The 19,555-nt window shown below is 42.7% G+C and overlaps 2 protein-coding genes and 1 long non-coding RNA gene across 3 annotated transcripts; 1 reads left to right on the top strand and 2 right to left on the bottom strand.

Moving 5' to 3' along the window:
- Positions 1-7,317: 7,317 nt before the first annotated feature.
- LOC113296307 lies at positions 7,318-7,980 on the top strand. The gene is made up of 2 exons (XM_026544616.1): positions 7,318-7,785; positions 7,885-7,980. The coding sequence occupies exons 1-2, from the start codon at positions 7,318-7,320 to the stop codon at positions 7,978-7,980; spliced, it is 564 nt and encodes a 187-aa protein (XP_026400401.1).
- A 3,512-nt stretch (positions 7,981-11,492) lies between these two features.
- On the bottom strand, positions 11,493-15,180 carry LOC113300059. Its single transcript, XR_003335390.1, has 2 exons — positions 13,778-15,180; positions 11,493-13,659 (listed from the first exon to the last, which is right to left on the bottom strand). It is a non-coding gene; the product is annotated as an uncharacterized LOC113300059 (long non-coding RNA).
- Positions 15,181-16,236: 1,056 nt separating this feature from the next.
- On the bottom strand, positions 16,237-19,115 carry LOC113293597. The gene is made up of 2 exons (XM_026542187.1): positions 16,650-19,115; positions 16,237-16,564 (listed from the first exon to the last, which is right to left on the bottom strand). Exon 1 carries the CDS (start codon positions 18,871-18,873, stop codon positions 17,539-17,541), a length of 1,335 nt encoding a protein of 444 aa, XP_026397972.1. The 5' UTR covers positions 18,874-19,115; the 3' UTR covers positions 16,237-16,564; positions 16,650-17,538.
- Positions 19,116-19,555: the final 440 nt, after the last annotated feature.

Raw genomic sequence — 19,555 nt, forward strand, 5'->3', positions numbered from 1 at the left:
GATACAATTTCATTTAATATGTCAAAAATAAAAATAAAAATAAAAACAAATATTAAATAATAATTATTTAATTTTAGTTTGATGTTTTGTTTAATATATAAATATATGTTTATATATTAAAAAGTTTAAGTAAAATATTTTTTTAACATTCATAATAAAAGTAATAATTAGTAAATTTAATATTTAAAAGCAAAAAAAAATTAATTATTTTTAAACCTAATAAAATTGAATAAAACTATTTTCAGAGATATGTCTGTTTTTGTCATTTGTTATAACAACAATGGTTGAATCTGATATTTTACCAAACACATTTTGATTTCTTTTTTTATCAGCTTTAACTTTAATTAATATTTCACCAAACGTCTAACTGCTTTTTTCTCACAGCTGTTGATGGTGAATTTTCATTTAAGGCTAAAATTGTAAAAAGCCAAAAAATTATGCGCTGACATCCTGCAAAGGATAGAGCCACTGATAAGTGATGAATACTTCTCCACTTTACTAATTCATCCAGGTTGGAGCATGTAGCAACAATCTCTTATACCCTGTGAATTTATAGCGTTATCAATTAATACATGACTAGTCTTGTATTTCATGTTCCGCTGAACTCTCATTATTAGTGCGGCATGACGACTGAGTGTTGCTCTCAGCAGAGTAACATGAATCTCCAAACGTTGATAATGAGGTATGCACGAAATACTCGTACAAGCTACATCTCTCGGTGTGTTATACTAGCCCGATTAAACATATTTGAATCTGAACTGTCCATATCAGTCTCAGAAACAATCACGGCCACACAAGTCGGACGCATGATTTAACCAGCCTAAACGATCCTCAGCAGGAGCAGGCTACCACCTTAATGAACACCAGCGGTCCCACTTACGCCCTGGTCGGTCGAATATCTACCATGCCACCCAAACTACCACCGACACCAGCCTGAAGTTGGATGTTCAGGCTGGTATGGAGCGGCTTGGAGGAGACGTGCGAACAAAGCCGCCTATGGCAGTCTCAAAACCATCACTTCCGTCCAACATCACCAGCATGGTTGGACGACATAGATCGTCCCATGACCGGATGGACAAGCGTGTCCTGCACATCGGCGGGCCCCCTTCACGCCTGCATAATCGATCCTCTCCTGACCTAGCCACAGAACCATGTACGATTGCCTGAAGTTGGGCCGACGTGAAAGCTTAAAGGGTCGCGGGAAATTCCACTAAAGGTCCCAAATTGATCACGACCATCCAACTTCACCGGCATGATTGGATGGCTTAGATCGGACTCATAGCCACCAGGCAGGTATTGGCGTTTTCACCACCGGCCCAACGTGGGCCCCACATGGTCGGCCTCCCCAAAAGAGAAGCGTTGATTTCCAATTCGTCCAGCCAAAGCAGCGTGGACGTGAAACCCTAATTAGAGATTGTGGTACATCACATGTGTCGCAAATCAGTCTCAACCATCCATCTTCGCAGGCATAGATGGAGGGTGTAGATGTAGATTTTAAGGGCAAGAGCGTGTTAACAGAATCCCCGTGGGTCCGCCTACATACATTACTAATCGTTCAAGACCAACTATGGTTGGTCGTCTCGATTCGTGCGCCCAAACTAGGCATGGCCGCGCGTTTTCAATTACAAATCGATCTCGACCACTCAACTTTTTCGGACAAATTGAGTGGCTTAGATCACATCTTCACGGTCCAGTGAGGTGCGGACGTGTACACTGGCCTGCCGACTGCACGCCTGACTGATCGTCCAAGATCGACCATGGTCGGTCGTATCGAAACACGCGCCCGAAGTAGGCACGACGTGCAGTCTTCAATTCCTTTGCGGCATGGGATTTCTGTCGCAAATCAATCTCAGCCACTCCTCTTTGCCAGACAAATTGAGTGGCTTAGATCGCATCTCCATGGGACAGTGAGGTACAAACACCTAAACCAGCATGCCGTCTACACGCATGCCGTCTACACGCATGCCCAATCGGACTTGCCAAAAACGTGTCCCATGCCTGGATTCGACCAAGCTAAAGGTTGGTGTTCGAGCACCTCTTAAACCCTAATCCGACGGTCGCAGATATGGATCGCAAGCCATCTCGTCCGTCCAAATTCACCAGCCTGGACGGACAACCTAAGACAGGAGTTAGGCGACCCGTGAGGTATCACCACAATCACCGTCCACCACTCTTCCACACAGAATGATCGGTCAAGTCAGAGCTTACCTATACAGCCTCCAAACGATAACTCGAAGATGGTTGGACGTGATGCTATGCTTAAGCCTTAAAACAGCGATGCTTCATACACGCTGAATATATTCGATGCTTTACATGCATAGAATGCACACGATATTTCATAAATATCGACTTCCTAAATAACTTAGTTATTTAACCTAGCATCACATGCTTTCTGTGGGTCCCACGATCCACACACTCGAGACATTAATCATGTCACAAACTGAGGGATACATACTGGGGTATTGGTCTGGCGGTCTACAACGTGCAGCGCAACACGCCATCACAAGATCGTTTCAGGAAGACATGGAGGGTTAGTGATGATGGGAGAAGTGGGTAAGATTGATCGTGTGACACTAACACACGCAACTCCACTACTCCATCACTCCACTTTCTCCACTTCCCACGAGAGACGTGGGTAAGGCTCAATGACTTGTATAAATAGGTTCTCCTCCCTATTTCCAGAAAAAGACAACAGAAACCAAGTGTTGATACAACCGTATCCGAACACCAGAACTGATATCTAACATTCTGCAAGCCAGTTCAGCTTTCTGATAAAAGTTATACACAGCCAACACCTCCACAATCTCAACACCTTCTACGCTTCCCTCTCTAAGATCAACCCCATCTCCTTCACTTTGTGACCGAAGCAAGTCTGGAACGGCCATTTCTTGGTTTAGGCCAGGGTTGTACAGATTTATTTCTCGAATCACAAGCACTCCCGTGCAGTGCATTTGTTTATGGTTTAGATTCATTTCTCATCCACACACCCCAAATTTCCAAAACCGGCAGAAATAGTTTTCACCCATAAACAATTGGCGACCACAGTGGGAGGTTAATCTCTCGGTTGTAAAGTCAATTTCTTCAATACCATTCGATCGGTTTCAAGATGGTTGGTCTTAGGACCGCCTCAACGGCCTCAAATCCTGGTGATTCCTCCATCGGAGATACCCCTCCTCCCAACGGCGTACCTGATGGTATAATCAGGAGACTTCCAACGCTGAGTGAACTAGCGCGGGTACAAGAGATTCATACGAAGAACATGGAGCTAATCAAGGAAGCGATAAATGGAATACTTGATCTCCTCGTCAAGATCACATCAGAGATGAGCGTTCCGGAGACTTCTACTCCGGGGAATGGTCCCTCTCAAATCAACAGCTTTACTACGAACCAGAGACCAGTGGATCGGGAAGCGGCATCTATAGTGGAAAGTTTGTGTGAACTTTTACACCTCTCAAAGAATCAGCGGGCGGAGACGTTTGCTGCAATTAACCAGATAGCCCTGGACGTACACCTGGATCCTTCACGTCCAGAAGTCCTAAACGCATCGGAAACATCTATAAATAATGTCACATTTACAGAGGACGACATGATGGCGGAGGAAGGTTACAACCAGGCCCTGCATGTTACCGCACGCATCAAGGGTTCAGAGTTCAGGAGGGCCCTCATCGACACAGGAGCATCTTCGAATGTGATTAGTCTCAAGACTCTCAGGACAGCCAAGGTTCGCCCATGCAAGATCGTATGACAGCTACCACAATGACAGACTTTGAAGGAAACCAGACCAGCACATACGGGTATGTCAATCTAAATTTATCAGTAGGGACCGTTCAGTCAAAAGTGAAATTTGAAGTCATAGAGAAGGAGCCGGACTATCATATGATACTACGGAGACCGTGGATTCATGACAATAGGGTCGTCCCTTCAACATATCACCAGTGCCTGAAGACTATGCTGAATAAGGAAGTCATCCGTATTCCTGTATCATTGTCTCCTTACGCACCAATATGCGGAGTGGAACTGTTCGAGCCAAGGGAAACTCCGCGGGAAGGATCAGACAAAGTCCCGTGCACCCCACTCCCCACGTGGGCGTCAATCCAGGAGGAGGACCGACTTGCATCATTGAGGGATATCCACCACGATGCACCTTTGCTGACCAGGCACTCTTCTTTATCCGGTGAAACCGCAACCCACGTCCACACCAAGAGAGAACAAGCTTTCGAGGCAAGCCGTGATCAGAAGGGGAAAACGATATACCGATGCCGCTGTTAGAAATTAGCAGGGGAGACTGGTACCCAGTCTCTGCGCCCAGTTAAGTGCTTCAAAAACGACGAGCCACAAGAGGAGGTATTGGACGCTCTGCGGCAGCTACAAGATGGCACCAACTCCACAACTGACGAGCTCGAGATTGTTAACATCGGGAATGAAGAATCTCCCAGGCCTGTCTCTATCAGTTCGACTTTGTTCACGGACGAACGCGCAAATCTTGTCCAACTTCTCAAGGAGTATCAAGATGTATTTGCCTGGAATATGAGGAAATGCCTGGTATGGATGAAAAATTGGTCACCCATCATCTACATGTCGTACTTGGATCCAAGACGATCAAACAACCTCCGAAGAAATTTATACACGAAGTGGAAGAGCAAATCAAAACCGAAATTCAGAAGTTGCTAGCTGCCGGCTTCATCAAACCTATTTATCATCCGACCTGGTTAGCTATTGTGGTTCCGGTAAAGAAGAAAAACGGACATATCCGGTGCTGCGTGGATTTCAGAGACTTGAACAAGTGCTGCCCCAAGGACGATTTTCCTCTGCCTAACATCGACATGTTAGTGGACGCCACCAGTGGACACGGCATGTTCTCCTTCATGGATGGTTACAGTGGCTACAATCAGATAAGGATGTATGAGCATGATGCAAGTAAGACATCCTTTCGAACCCCTCTTAGAAATTTCTACTATACCGTTATGCCATTTGGTTTAAAGAACGTCGGTGCAACGTATCAACTCGCTATGACGGAAATCTTCCACGACATGATGCATAAACAAGTAGAAGACTACGTGGATGATATTGTGGTCAAGTCAAGAGCTCGAGCAGACCACACAGGAGTCTTATGACAAGTGTTCGAGAGGTTTCGTGGATACAAATTGAAGATGAATCCTCTGAAATGCGCTTTCGGTGTCTCTTCAGGAAATTTTTTGGGATTCCAAGTGACTGCAGAAGGGATCAAGGTGGACCCGTCCAAGACTCAAGCCATTCTCACGATGCCGCCACCACGAACCGTGAAGGAACTCCAAAGCTTCATGGGCAAGGTGAACTACATTCGACGTTTTATGCCTGGACTGGCCCAGCTTGTTGCCTCATTCACCCCCTTGCTGAAGAAGGGAGCAAGCTTCGTTTGGACAGCAACTCAACAGGAAGCGTTCCGAAAGATTCAACGAATACTGTCATCTCCAGCCATCATGAAGTCTCCCATCCAAGGGAAGCCGCTTTGTCTCTACACCGCCGTCGGGGCCTTGCTCGCTCAAGAAGACGATGAGGGAATCGAAAGTACCATATACTACTTCAGTCGAATATTAAGAGATGCTGAACTCAGATATCCCAAGGCGGAGAAAGCACGTTTAGCTCTAATCCATTGTATTCAGAAGTTCATACATTACCTGTTGTCCAACAAGGTGGTACTCATATCTAAATCTGACCCTGCGAAGTTCTTACTTTCAAAACCGGTCCTGATGGGAAGGACGGCCAAGTGGCTTCTCCAAATGTCAGAGTTAGACATAACTTGTGCATCACCGAGAGCTATCAAGGGGAAAGTAGTCAAAGACTTACTAGCAGCATTCCCTGGGGAAGGCACTACGGGACTACACGAGGATCTTCCTGGAGAATTTCCATACATCTCCGTTGTCGAGGAAGAAGTGTGGCTATTGTATTTTGACGGATCCGCCACTCCTAGTAGTAACACCGGAGGGGCAGGCGTAATCTTAGTATCTCCAACTGGGGAAGTATTCTCGCACTCCTTCAAGCTGGACTTCCAATGTACCAATAATTCAGCAGAGTATGAAGCCTTCCTCATAGGGTTGTCAATATCCAAGCAAGCAGGAGTCACGCGCCTGGAGATAAGAGGTGACTCCAAGCTACTGGTGAATCAGATGAATGGAGTATATGCATTGAAGGAAGTGACACTAGATCCATAATGATCAGAAGCACAAAGGTTACTAAACTACTTTGATGATGCAACCATAACCCATGTTGGTCGCAACAACAACAAACACGCCGATTGTCTAGCAACGCTGGCGTCTAAATTGAAGTTCGAAGGATTAGAAGAAACCCTGATAGTAAAGAGGAGAACCGTGGAATCAACATGGCTGTCACAATACAAAGACACCGAGATTTACGATTGACGAACTCCGATCATTCAGGAGCTCAGCAACTCACTTTCCCAAGGAAAGGTCAGTCTCAAAACCCTGCAAAACTTCTTCATGCTTCATGGTATGCTATATCATCGAAACACGGATGGTTCCCTATCAAGATGTCTGGGGGATGATGAAGCACAACTCCAGCTTAACCGCGTTCACAACGAAATTTGTGGACAATCACTGGTGGTAACGCTTTATCGACGACTTCAACTCCTGGGATATTACTGGCCAGAGATGGAGACTCAATCCCGACTACTTCATAAGTCCTGCTCGAATTGTCAAGCGCCACCACACCAATTGGAGGTTTTTAGTGTGAGCCACACTGGGGACTGGAGAGAGCCGTACGTTAGTCATCTCCGCGACGAGGAAACTCCTGCTAGCCAAAAGGATGCCTTCAAGATGAAGCAAAAGGCCAAACGGTTCGTGTTTCACGAAGGGATCCTGTATCGCAAGAGCTTCGGAGGTGATCTGTTGCGGTGCCTGGCTGGGGTAGAAATCCCGGTTATGCTGAAAGAAATGCATGAAGGGGAACATCAAGGGAAGAGGAAACCGTTTCTCCAGATACACGAGAAATACTATTGACCGACCATGGAGGATGACGCAGCCACTTTTGTTCAAAGCTGCCACAGATGTCAAATCCATGTGAACCTTGTTCACGCGCCTTCCACCCCTTTACACTCGATAAGTAGTCCATGGCCATTTTACAGTTGGGGACTGGACATTATTGGGAAAATCAATCCGCCATCATCGAAGCAGCACGAATATATCATAACCGCAACAGAATACTTCACTAAATGGGTGGAGGCCATTCCTATGCGAGGAACTACATGAGCAACAATTGCGGATTTCATTAAAGAGTATATCATTTGTCGTTTTGGTGTGCCTAGGCATATTATCGCTGATAATGGCACTCCCTTCGTCAACAAACATGTACGAGAGTTACTTGAAGATTATGGAATTAAGCAGGTCTTCTCCACTGTCTACTACCCTCAAGGAAACAGACAAGATGAGAGTACCAACAAGACGTTGGATTATCAGTCGAACAGTACATGACAATCCTAGAGAATGGAACGACCAGTTACCAATGGCGTTATGGGCATACCGGACGTCACCCAGAAGCTCTATTGGAGTTTCTCCATACTCACTTGTTTACGGTGCGGACGCAATTCTCCAAGCAGAGATCAAAATCCCATCAGCCAGGATTGCAGCAGCAACTGGGGTCCACTGGAACGAGGCTGAAGCATCTAACTCCAGAGTAGCTGAGTTAGACACTCTGGATTTCAGAAGAAGCAAAGCAGAGGAACGCATTCAGGTGTACAAGAATAGAATTTCCAGGGCGTATAACAAAACTGTGAAACCACGTGTTTTCAAAGTGGGAGATTTGGTCTTGAAGACGGCCAAGCACATCCAGCAAGACATGTCTGCACCAAAATTCTCACCGAAATGGGAATGTCCTTATACAATCACTAAGGCTTACATTACCGGCTACTACAAGATCATCAAGGTGGACGGGGGCAAGTTAGAAGCAGTCATCAACGGAAAATGGCTCAAGGCAGATCATGCTTGATCATTGCCCGCTTCTGTCTCATGACACAACAATACAGTCATTTATTTTCATTACACGTTCGAATTATCAATTTTGCATTAATGAAAAAACCCATTTTCACCAATCAAAAACCAATGCAATTTACCACAAAGATGTTCAGAAATCTTCTTGACATGAACGTCATTAACAATAAGAGAATACAGCTGAATGCGGCTTAGAAGAGGCCATCCAGCAGGTTATAGTTCCTTGAGAGCATCATCTTCAACCTAGCTTGATATCTCTCTGTCCTATTCTTCAAGTTCTGTACTGCCTGCTCCACCTTCTCCGATTCAGCGACCAGAGCCTTTTCTTCTTCCAAGATAGCCTTCGCAGCAGGAACTACGTTCGCAAGGATGTCGGCTCGATCAACCTTGATGATGTCAAGACGCTGTCGTAGCCAACCCACATTGAATCCCATCGATTCACGGGTAGACACCATGTTCTCCCACTCTTCAAATTTTGATTCGGAAACGTTACGGATGGAGATACCTTCCATCTCGGCAATCATGGGAAGAAGGCAGTTTACCGTAGTAACCAACGCAGATGCACAGTGTTGAACTACATTCCTGGTTGCAATATGGCCATACCTCTTCCATACTTTTGTGTATAAAGGCACAAACTCCTTCCGCACCAAGAATCCGCCGATGGTTCGATAGATGGAAGACAGGCATTTCATGTGAATATCGAATGGAAGACCTGCGTTGGGATATTCGAAAGATGAGATACCTAAATATGCATCATCGAGGTCAGCAGGGGTGGTTGTGTTTGAATTTGAAGGAAGAGGACTGGTCAAATCATCATCATCGACCACTGTCACATATGGGCGTCTCTGCAAAAGGGGGGGAGAACGAACTGGTACGGCCTTCCGGCGAGCACGAACAGGAGAGTCATCGCAAAACTGTTCATCTTGAACCTCAGATGGGCGTGTACGTTTAACAGAAGATCCTGGGTGATACGAAGAAGATGATCTGCTGCTATTCGACATGTTGAAGAGATAGAGTTTCTGCAAGAAAAGCCTATCAATGAATGGCGGTTTTAAACCCCGCATACTGATCGCTGTCGTAGGCGTCAATAATAATTACACTTTCTCACTACTCAAAATAAATATAATATAGCAAGGGTAAGAAAGGATCGTTCCCATAGAGAGGTCTTGGGTTGTCAATATGTTTCGGTTTCCTATAATAACAATTGGGGGGTTTTCTGATTTTTATATACTAAAATAAAATAAAAGCAAAACAAAAGCACACAATTCAAATATGTGAAAGGATTGGTCAAGGATATTGTTTTCATCCACAAACATGCTTTTCAACAATAACTAGAATTGATATTTAATCTCAATTTATTAAAAGTCCTAGGATACCTTGATCGCAAGAATATCCCGCTAATTTCCTCTTGTCATCAACAAACACATTAAAAGATGCGAATGTGAATTCTACCTAGAAAGCAACCTAAAGTGTAAAAGCACAATTAAGTTTAACTCCCTAAGAGCACTAAGTTCTATGAAATAAGACTAATCAATGCAAACGAACGTGTAAAAGCACTAATCCGTTTTAACAAAGGTTATGATCCACTTGTGACTATTAGGATGTATCACTACAAGCAATACTCACAATTATGCTACTTGCAATCAGGAATTATCACTTTTGCGTATAATAACCCTAATCTAGCAATAGAAATGAAAATTAATTCAACCGATTCGCGACTCGACTAAACATGCATTCAAATCATATAACAATATTAATAGTGAATCATAAGCAACAAAATATGGAGACAAAACTAATTCATTACATAAATATCATGGTTGGAACTCCAAATTTTTCCTTAGCCAAAAGAGAGTTATCTAATCATATCCATGGAGTTCATAAACAAGAAGAAGCAATAAAACTATCATGTTCAAACCCTAGATAGAAGAGAAGATCATATCCTCATATAATAGGACCCTCGAGAGTTTATATAACCTCCCCTCCTGTGTGTATTGGCTTTCCTCAGATAAAACTTAAGAATCTCGACCAAGCATGTCAATTTTGAGCCCACTAGCAGCCACGGCCCAGTCAATACAGGTCCAGGTCCATATGAGTCAGCTACCTGAATCGGTGAGCCAACTCGCGTAATCTGACCGATCCAGGCTAATTTCAGGACTTTTACACTTCTGCTCTTTCCCTGCACAATATACACATTCCATACAACTCGTTTCATTCACTGCAACATAACCAGATGGTGTTCCTGTGCTTGCAAACACAGTCCATACACCACCATCTCCTAAATCTGGCCAGTTAACACAAACCTCTCGAGCATTCTACTTCATTGCAGCTTCAGCTTCTTGACTCTCACCTGTAACCGCATCCTTGCACAGCTGCAACTCAACACTACCATGGAAGCGACACCACCGAATCATTCTGATACATCACAGCCACATACTCAAACCTGCCAATCCCATCACCTACAGCTCACTGCACAACTCCATCTAAGCTGCACACCTCATAACTGCAGTACCAACTGCAACTTACCCACCACTTCTAGCTGCAACAACAAACAATCCACGGCATAATCCACTGTAGTTTGAGCTACAAAACATTCTCTCTTGAACCTGCAATACCCATTCTCCTCCAACATCACTTGACACTGCAAAACTTCTTGTAATGTGACCACCTGAGCATCACCTCAAAGACATCTCCTTATTTCGTGTAAATACTGAATTTGACACAAGCATACACATTTACTGCCTGGCCATTGCACCACTCCATTTCAGCTTTAATCTCACATAATCTTTAATCGTTGTCGTATGCGTCAAAAATAAATTACACTTTCTCACAACTCAAAATAAATAATATAGCAAGGGTAAGAAAGGATCTTTCCCACAGAGAGGATCTAGGTTGTCAAATTGTTTCGGTTTCCTATATAAACAAGGGGGATTTTTGATTTTTATATACTAAACTAAATAAAAGCAAACAATAAAGGTAAACAAATCAAATCAAGGATGAGAAAATATTGGTCACGGATTTCATCTTCATTCACAAACATGTTTTCTACACAATAACTAGAATTAATATTTTAATCTCAACTTTTATCAAAAGCCCTAGGATACCTTGATCGCAAGAATATCCCGCTAATTTCCTCTTATCATCAACAAACACATTAAAAGATGTGAATATGAATTCTACCTAAGAGAACAACCTAACGTGTAAAAGCACTAATCAAGTTTAATTCCCTAGATGCATTAAGTTTTATGAAATCAGGCCAATCAACGCAATCGAACGTGTAAAAGCACTAATCCGATTTAACAAAGGTTATGACGCACATGTGACTACTAGGATGTATCACTACAAGCAATAATCACAATTATGCTACTTGTATTCAAGGTGTATCACGTTTACGTATAATAAACCCTAAACTAGCAATAGATATGATTACGAGTTTTACCAATTTGCAACTTGACGAAACTAACAATCAATCATACATGCGATATTTCTAGTGAATCATAATCAATAATTGTGAGACAAAATTAATTTATTGACCAAGAAACATGCTTTGTAAAATCCAACTAATCCATAACCAATGGTAAAATTAAGTACTCATGGCATAGGAGTTCATAACAAGAATAAAAAGAAGTTTCATGGTTCTAAACCCTAAAACAAAAGTAGTAGAAGATATTAGAGATGTAGAGAGCCTCCTCTATTTTTATATGTTTCTACTGCCAATTTCTCAATTTAGGTCGCATAAAACCCACGACAAATACCGCTCAAAACTCTTCTCAAACCTGTCCAGAATATGTTAGGCCCGCAACCCATTTTAACACTTAGCCTGTCAGTTACAGAGAACTGACAGCATATCTTCAGATTGATTCACTTCCTCCAATTTGTATTTCCGGCCTTCTTCCCTGCTTAGCTTCAGCATCATCTCCTTTCACCATGGTTTGACTGCAACAACTGAGACTTCAACAACTCCATACTCTCACCTGCAATCTCCCGTTTGTCTTCTCTCCCAATTCCATCTTTGTTGTAGCTGCAACCGGCCACGAACTGATTTGCAAAACCCATCGCACCAACACCTTGTTCTTGTGCTCATAACCCAAACCACAAACTCAGCATCACAACCTTGAAAATCTACATTGCTTCTTTTTCCTGCACTACACTTAACCAAATCACCGCCAGTTATCCACAGTTCAAGCCATACAGCCCATTCCTGCAACACAACATCATTCCTTTAGCTTCAGTTCAGCTGCAATACCCATTGGCAGCAACCTGCCTGCACTTGCATTGTTTCCACTGTAATCCATCTTAGTAACACCACCTCAGCTCAATGCTCTTCTCAGCCAACCAAGCCATTTCAGCTGCACAATCAATTGTGCCATTCCAGTAGCAACTTCAACAGCATCACTGCAATTCCATCACCTTCCAGCCTTCCCTTCTGCTCTTGACTGCAATCCCAGTTCAACATCAAACCCTTGTATTCAACATCAATACCAGCTGCAATTTCCTTTTCTTAACCACCATCCACCAGGTTTAATTCCTTTTCCATCTCAGTTTTGTTGACTGCACTCCTGGGACAGGTTCCTGTGAAATCAAATTCCAACTCCTAAAACAAACCCATTTGCTGTCTCAGTACCTTCCCTCTTCAGACACCACAGACTCTAAGTTAAGACCATTGCCTGTACTCAGCTGCAATTAATCATTTACAGCTCCATAACCTCCACCTGCATCATTTCAGTTCAGTTCTTGCAGCTCATTGCACAACATACTCGATCTTCCCTGTACAGCATATAAAAACAGCTCCAACGCCAACCAACTTCCCTGCAGCTTCATCACTATAAACTGATGGCAGCAACATCATCTCAGCTAACTTGCAATTGCACCTACAACTTCATTTCTGCATTCAATCTCAGTACTTGCTGCTCCAACAATGCAAAACCCAAATTCTCCTTCAATTTCAGATCCACCAGCAGAGCCATTCAATTATATCCTTTCCCTGATTCAACCAAAACCCTTTTAACTTCCTCTCGATTCTCACTGTTAATAGCGACAACAGACCCAAAACTTCTCGATTCCAAGCTCAATCATCTGCAATTTCTTCTTGAACTCTCAGTAAACCTCAACAACAGCAAAACCATCTTAATATCTGACAGATACCGGAATTAGAACTCAATTCGAGCAAAATCCAACTTCAATTTCATCTTTTCATCATTAGATCCCCTTTATACACAACCACATCTTCTCTGTAATCTTCTCTTCATCATCTCCATGAGTTACTCTCTTGATCTCACCATAAAACCCTTTCAATTCTTCCTTCTCGATCTCCATTTCCTCTGCCAGCCGGTGCTCTCGATTCTTTGTTCTAATGGTACCGCCATAACTTACTTCACTTCTCTCTGAATTTCAGACGAGAATGATTTCTCTCAGTTTTAGGGTCTTGTGTAGGAACGAGGCTAGTAGATATAGCCACCCTGGTGAGGTAGATAAGGGCCAACCAATAATGTCTCTAGACACCCGCTCATTAGATAAGGGCCACTAAGGTTTGCCCCTTGCTTCTCTAGATTAAGCCGCAATGGTTGTCTTCAATCAAGGGCTTGGCTCGACTCAGTTCCGCCTCCAAAATGACGATCCTGCTCTTTATGCTCAAAATGGATGTTGTCTCCTTGTTTCGCTCCAAATGACTCCATTGCACCTAATAAACTCAAAAGTACACATAAGATACATAATTTACATGAAAACTCGCAAAGAAAGCATAAACAATACATATAAATCTAGGTGTTTTACAACACCTATCAATCTTCATCACTGACCAATGCACCTGTGAATGCTCACTTCAGCTTCACCAATCTACAGCCTCAGTGTAATTTCTGGATCCATAACAGCATCATCAGTTCTTTTCTTAAAGCCTATCTCAAACTCAGCTCCCTCTGCATCATTACCACTCCAATCAGTTCAGTTTCATATGCTCATAACTGCCATTAGCACCAACTCAGTCTACACACTGCCATTGCAGATTCATTCTCTCCCCTGTCAGTATCAACATATGCAATTCTAACACATACAACATTTCATAACCTGCATCTCATTCTTCTCCTCCCTGAAATTGCAATCAGAGCTCATCTCATTAGCAGTAACACCGTTGGCTTGACCTTTTATCCACAAATTCAAACCATTTCGAATTCGAGCTGCCAACCACATAAACTAACTTCCTCCTTTCTCAGCACAAAGCATAACCTGAAACTCCTCATCTGCTTCTCATGTTCAGCCGTCACCATAACCTGAGCACCAGAACTATCTCCATTGGCATTTAAGACTGCCATTCCAGTTCAATGTAATGTAGCTCCATGTAACTTCAAACTCCACACTGCAGTTGCACCAGTTTGCAACCACTAACTCAACAGACTCATATCTGTTCTTCTCTGCAGCAGAACTTAACCCATTAACACAGCACCAGTATTTCAGCCTTCGTCGACCAGCTACAAGACCTCCTCTTCTTTCACAGACAGTAAACTGTAGCTGCAAACCCATTGTTTCAATTCCACCTTGTTTCAAACACAGAATCATCCTAAACCCTTGTAAAAGGGTGTATTGGTCTTTATCTCAACTCGATTAAGAATAGAAAACCTCTGCCAATCTTCCATTTCACTGAACCATAGTAACAGTTGTTCTCTGAATTTCTCATCTGCAAATTCTTAAGCACACTAACACAAACCCATTTCTCCAATCTGTTGTAACCCTAATTCAATCTTCATCTGTTTAACAGTAACAACATCAATTTCTTAAATCCATCGAACCAACAGCCAATACCCATTTCACATTATCATTTCGACAAACCCTAACTCCAAATCGGGAAAACCCTTAATTTCTTCTTCTGATGCTTCAATTGATAGTTACAGCAGCAGCCTCTTCTTCTCTGATAAAAAACCTCCATCGATCTCTCTGTTCATCACCTAATTTGAGAATGGGATCAGCTTAAAGTCTCAGACACCAGCGCCTCTATTTCGCACTTCTCTGAATTTTGAGAAAATGATTGAGAAATCAATTTTCTGTTGAAGTTTATGGCTTGGTAATGAGTGGAATTACTCAAGACACCCACTCTCCAGATAAGGGTTACCCATTTCTTACATAGCTTGTCGGTTCTAGTGAACTGACAGCCTATTTTGTTATCTTGCTCAACTGTCAGTTGCGCAAAACTGGCAGTTCATTCTTAACCTCCTTTGCTGCATATCCTTCGCTGGTTTCAGCTACACTCGCCTGTGAATTGACGATTCTGCCCTTTATGTTCCAAAAGAGTGCTTTCTTCCTTCTTTTGCTCCAAAGGATTCCATTGCACCTAATAACTCAAAACTAAACATAAGAGATGCAATTCACAAGGACAATAGCAAAGAAAGCATAAATACTAGATATGAAATTAGGTGTTTTACAACACTTATCAAATTCCCCCACACTTAGACTTTGCTAGTCCTCGAGCAAATGAAACAAAACTTATTCTAAAATATACATACAACTCTTGTGAGGGTTTACTAGAGATATACCCACAAAACCTACTTTTCCAACTTACTAGTTCTCTGAAATGATAGCATCCAACGCGCTAAGAAGACATAGAAATTTTGCACACTAGTCATAAGAAGTTAGACACATGTATGAACACAATCTCATCCTTAAAAGTTGAGAGAGAAATAACCATCCCTTATCGAAATAAATTCGGGTTCGGAGTGATCGAAAGTCTCGACTCTGCCTCACAAGAAAGGGTTTTATGAAGTTGCTCTCAATAATAAATAGCTTTTTATGGGTCACACATGTGTCCAGGTAGGAATGAAGAGAGAATCTTGTGACACGTTGAATAGTAGGAAGGCTTGTTTTGAAAACCCACATCTTTTATTTATTTTGAAAACCCTTTTTCTGACGATCTCTAAGAAAGGAAATTAACCACTTAACGAAGGTGGGAATATGCTTACTTACCTCGTTATCCGTTCGGCGTGCAGTTAACACCACTCTCACAGCATCCATAGAAATGTCTTCGGTCTTCAATCCTTGTCTTCATCTTCGTTTTCGGTCTTCAACTAGTGATGATAACTCTTGAACTTCGTAAAATCTTGACAATGTGATTCTTTCCTCTAATTCCTTGTTGCTTGAAACTTCATTATGGATATTTCTTCTTTCATTGGCTTTATTGAAAGAACAAAACTAAAAACAAACCAAAATGATACAAACCCAAAATATAATACAAAAGATTTTTCTTGTTTTTTTTTTTTTTTTGAATAAAAATTAAAAAAATTCGTCTACAGGATTAACATCAGACAAGAAACTTGTCGGGAGCCTAGCCACAAGCTGGGCTCCAACCCATTTTTGAACTACCACACTTAACCTATGGAAAAGGAAATCCCCAATATGCACATTAGCGTCATGGCTAGCCATGTAGTTGCGAAGACGTTTAATGAAGCCCGTCGTTGCGACTCCAAGCTCACCAAGAGTAATAAAAGCCAAAGCTTCAAATCCATAGCCTTGAGAGGTGCACTTGTCTAAGTACATGGTGTTCTTACGAGCAACCGCATCCTTGATGGCTTGCCCCAGCTCCAAAGCACGATTATTACCTCCTGCAAAGGGCGAAACAATAGTCACATCCAGGAAAACATCACGACCATTATCCCAGTTGAGTACCAGAATATCCGCAGGTCTCACAGAGGTGCCATTATTAGCAAGAAGACCAAAATCCTAGGACCATCCCCTGTGATCACGTGACGCAGGAACTTATAAAGCCGAGAGTCGAACAAATCTTGAGCCTCATGTAAGCAGTCCGGTATGGTGTTTCGTAAAGCAAAGTACAAACGAGAAACTCCTGCACAATTTCTAAACAAAAGAAGTTCACACTGTGTATCTTCAAGTTTCTCAACCGCATCAATGAGGTCCACAGTTTTATGCACTCTCTTCACAACCAAATCGGCATTGAATTGGGCATCGAGACTGACCGGAGCCCCCAGCAGCTTAACCCCTCTCTCTAGTCTGCTAATATCTGAAGGGAACACACCCTTATTGGCTGCTCTAGGATCCGGGGAGGGCCAGAATATTTCTGTCTTCTTGATGTTTAAGAACAACCACCTAGCAACACCTTCCTCTTGTATAATCTGCAGTGCTTTCGCAACCATCATAGTGTCCCCAATCACCGTACCATCATCCAGGTACCAGGCTTGCAGTTCTAAGTCACATCGTTTGGAAATACTCAATATTAAGGGGTGGAGAGTAAGGGCAAAAAAAAGTGGGCCAAAGGATCAACTTATTGCACTCCCTGTGCAGAAGAAAGCATATGATCCATGTAGTATAGTCGCGCCGGTGAAGCATATTAAAACTCAACCCATCGGGATATAGAGGGACATAAACTACGTACCTCCGCAATCATGCAGTTCTGTCAATGAGATTGAATGCATTAGAGAAGTCCACCAACAACATTGAGAGATTATTCTGATTCCCTTTTTCTTCTAGCATACGATTTACTGCATGTAAAATCTCCTCCCCACCACATTTAGCACCCACACCAAACTGGAAATCACCAAGGTAAGAATTCATCTCTTGGCTAACATAAGAGGCAGCACATTTGGAGACGAGTCTCCTCCAAATTGTTCCAAAAACAATGGGACGTAAGCCACCACCTGGCTTGGTAAGTGGGGTGAGAGGAGCAAATAAATTCTCCTAAAACGGAAGGGAAAGATCCCAAGAGCCACAAGTTCACCATATCAGTGATGGACACAATTAAATCATCCGATAAAACAGTAGCAGGCCCACTGAGTACGTCAAGAAGGTGTTGCGCACGGAATCCATCTCTACCACAGGAGGTTCCTTTAGGAAAACTCCTCAGCCTACTCATAACCAGTTCAGTAGAAGCTATCATGGCGTCATGAGGGGGTATAGAAGATGGAATAGATGACCGGCCAGCAGTGGGGTGTTTGTGACGCAGCTCAGCTAAGGTATCATCATTATTCGGTGCGACTCCACTCGAGGTAAGAGTCCGGATTGCGGCATCATACAACCCACTCCTGAGCTTACTCCTACACAGCCTCAGGTTTGTGGCCTCCCGACTCTCCCAGTTGGCTTTCTTTTTTGCTTTCTCAAGTGCTATTTTCTTCTCTTCATGTTGCTCGAGTACCTCCTGGATTAACAGAACACATCCATTAGGTTCAGACCATACGCGCAGGGCCCGGTTAACCGATTTAATCTGCATCTTTTTCCGTGTGCTTGTCTTCTCTTCTTGACAGGACTCGGAAACATGGAGTGTACATATAGGAAACAGCAGGAGCTGTAACCAAGGTGCAAGGTCACCAGGCCTGGCACCTACTCCCTGCAAAACATCTTTGAAAGTACGTGCAAAGTGTAATCTGCACTTAGCTGGGATGCTCGAAATAGTAGGTATCTGAGCTAGAAACACCGTGTTCAATAGCTCAAGACACGGGGTAGGAGTAGCGACCTCAAACTCAGCTGCAACTGGAACATCAATTCTAACAGGAGCATCCACTCCGTGAATAGAAACTGAAGAAGGAGTTGGTTCATGCGTATCCAGATATGGACATTTCTTCCCCAAGGCATATATGTGCATGCAGTGAGTGCAAAGCCAACTTTCTAGCTGTTGCAATGTCCCCTCCCAAGCGTGGTAAACTTCGTGGCAGCTGTGCAACCTCTCACGGAATCTATCAGTTCCCCCTTCCCTTTTGTAATGAAGATTCTTCAAATGATTTAACAAAGACACCTTCAATAAACCTTTTCCACCAACGCCGTTTTTGCACCCATCCAAACCCTTAAAAGGACATTGGAACAGATCACTTCTACCACCAGAAACACCATCTCTAGGGCTAGCACCGGGGGTAGCAAACACAGCAGGCGATGTGGAGTTCAAAGGAGTGTTTTTTCTCGGCATCAGAGAAAAACCCTAAAAAAAACCTAAGGGGGAAGCTAACGCCAATGAAGCAAACAACGGATCAGGTTAAGTGGTATCCTTAAGATCAGCTGATGGAGGAGAAAAGAATGAGGAATCGCGGGCAAAGGAGAGATCAAAGGGAGATGGTTTGATCATATGAAAACCGGTAACCAAGAGATCGCCTCCAGTCGCCTGGAAAAAACCCCTCCGGAAAAAACGACCCCTCCGGGCAAAACAAAGGAGTTTTTTTTTGTTTTTTGTTTTTTTGCTTGAGACAAGAAAAATATAACAAATACAAAATGAAAAGAAAACAAGATAAAATAATAGAACTAAGAATGAACCTAAAGAAATTTTCTCTTGTCTTTTCTTTTATTTTTCATTTATTTTTCATTTTTTTTAAACAAGGGACCTAGCATAATGATGACCATGTCCCAAAAAAAAAAAAATTTTTTTTTTTTCTGACAAGAGAAAATAAATACAAAATAAGATGAAATAGAAATGCAAGTACAAAGGCCATGGTGTAAGTACTTTACCGTTTGATTCTTCACAACTTGTATGTCTCGACATCATAAACTTCTTGAACTCATCTTAATAGTCTTCACTCTTGTACAATAGTCTTCAACTTGTAGAAATTCTGCTCCTTGTCTTGTTGCTTTACTTGAATCTGAAATCTGCTCATTTC

The sequence above is a fragment of the Papaver somniferum genome, chromosome 7 (genome assembly GCF_003573695.1).
Source record: "Papaver somniferum cultivar HN1 chromosome 7, ASM357369v1, whole genome shotgun sequence".
Taxonomy (NCBI): Eukaryota; Viridiplantae; Streptophyta; class Magnoliopsida; order Ranunculales; family Papaveraceae; genus Papaver; species Papaver somniferum.

Coding starts and splice junctions, on each gene's coding strand:
- LOC113296307 (XM_026544616.1), top strand. CDS start 7,318: ATGGCACTCCCTTCGTCAACAAACATGTACGAGAGTTACTTGAAGATT. Junction 7,786..7,884: donor TGAAACCACGTGTTTTCAAA/GTGGGAGATTTG, acceptor ACAATCACTAAG/GCTTACATTACCGGCTACTA.
- LOC113293597 (XM_026542187.1), bottom strand. CDS start 18,873: ATGCCGAGAAAAAACACTCCTTTGAACTCCACATCGCCTGCTGTGTTT.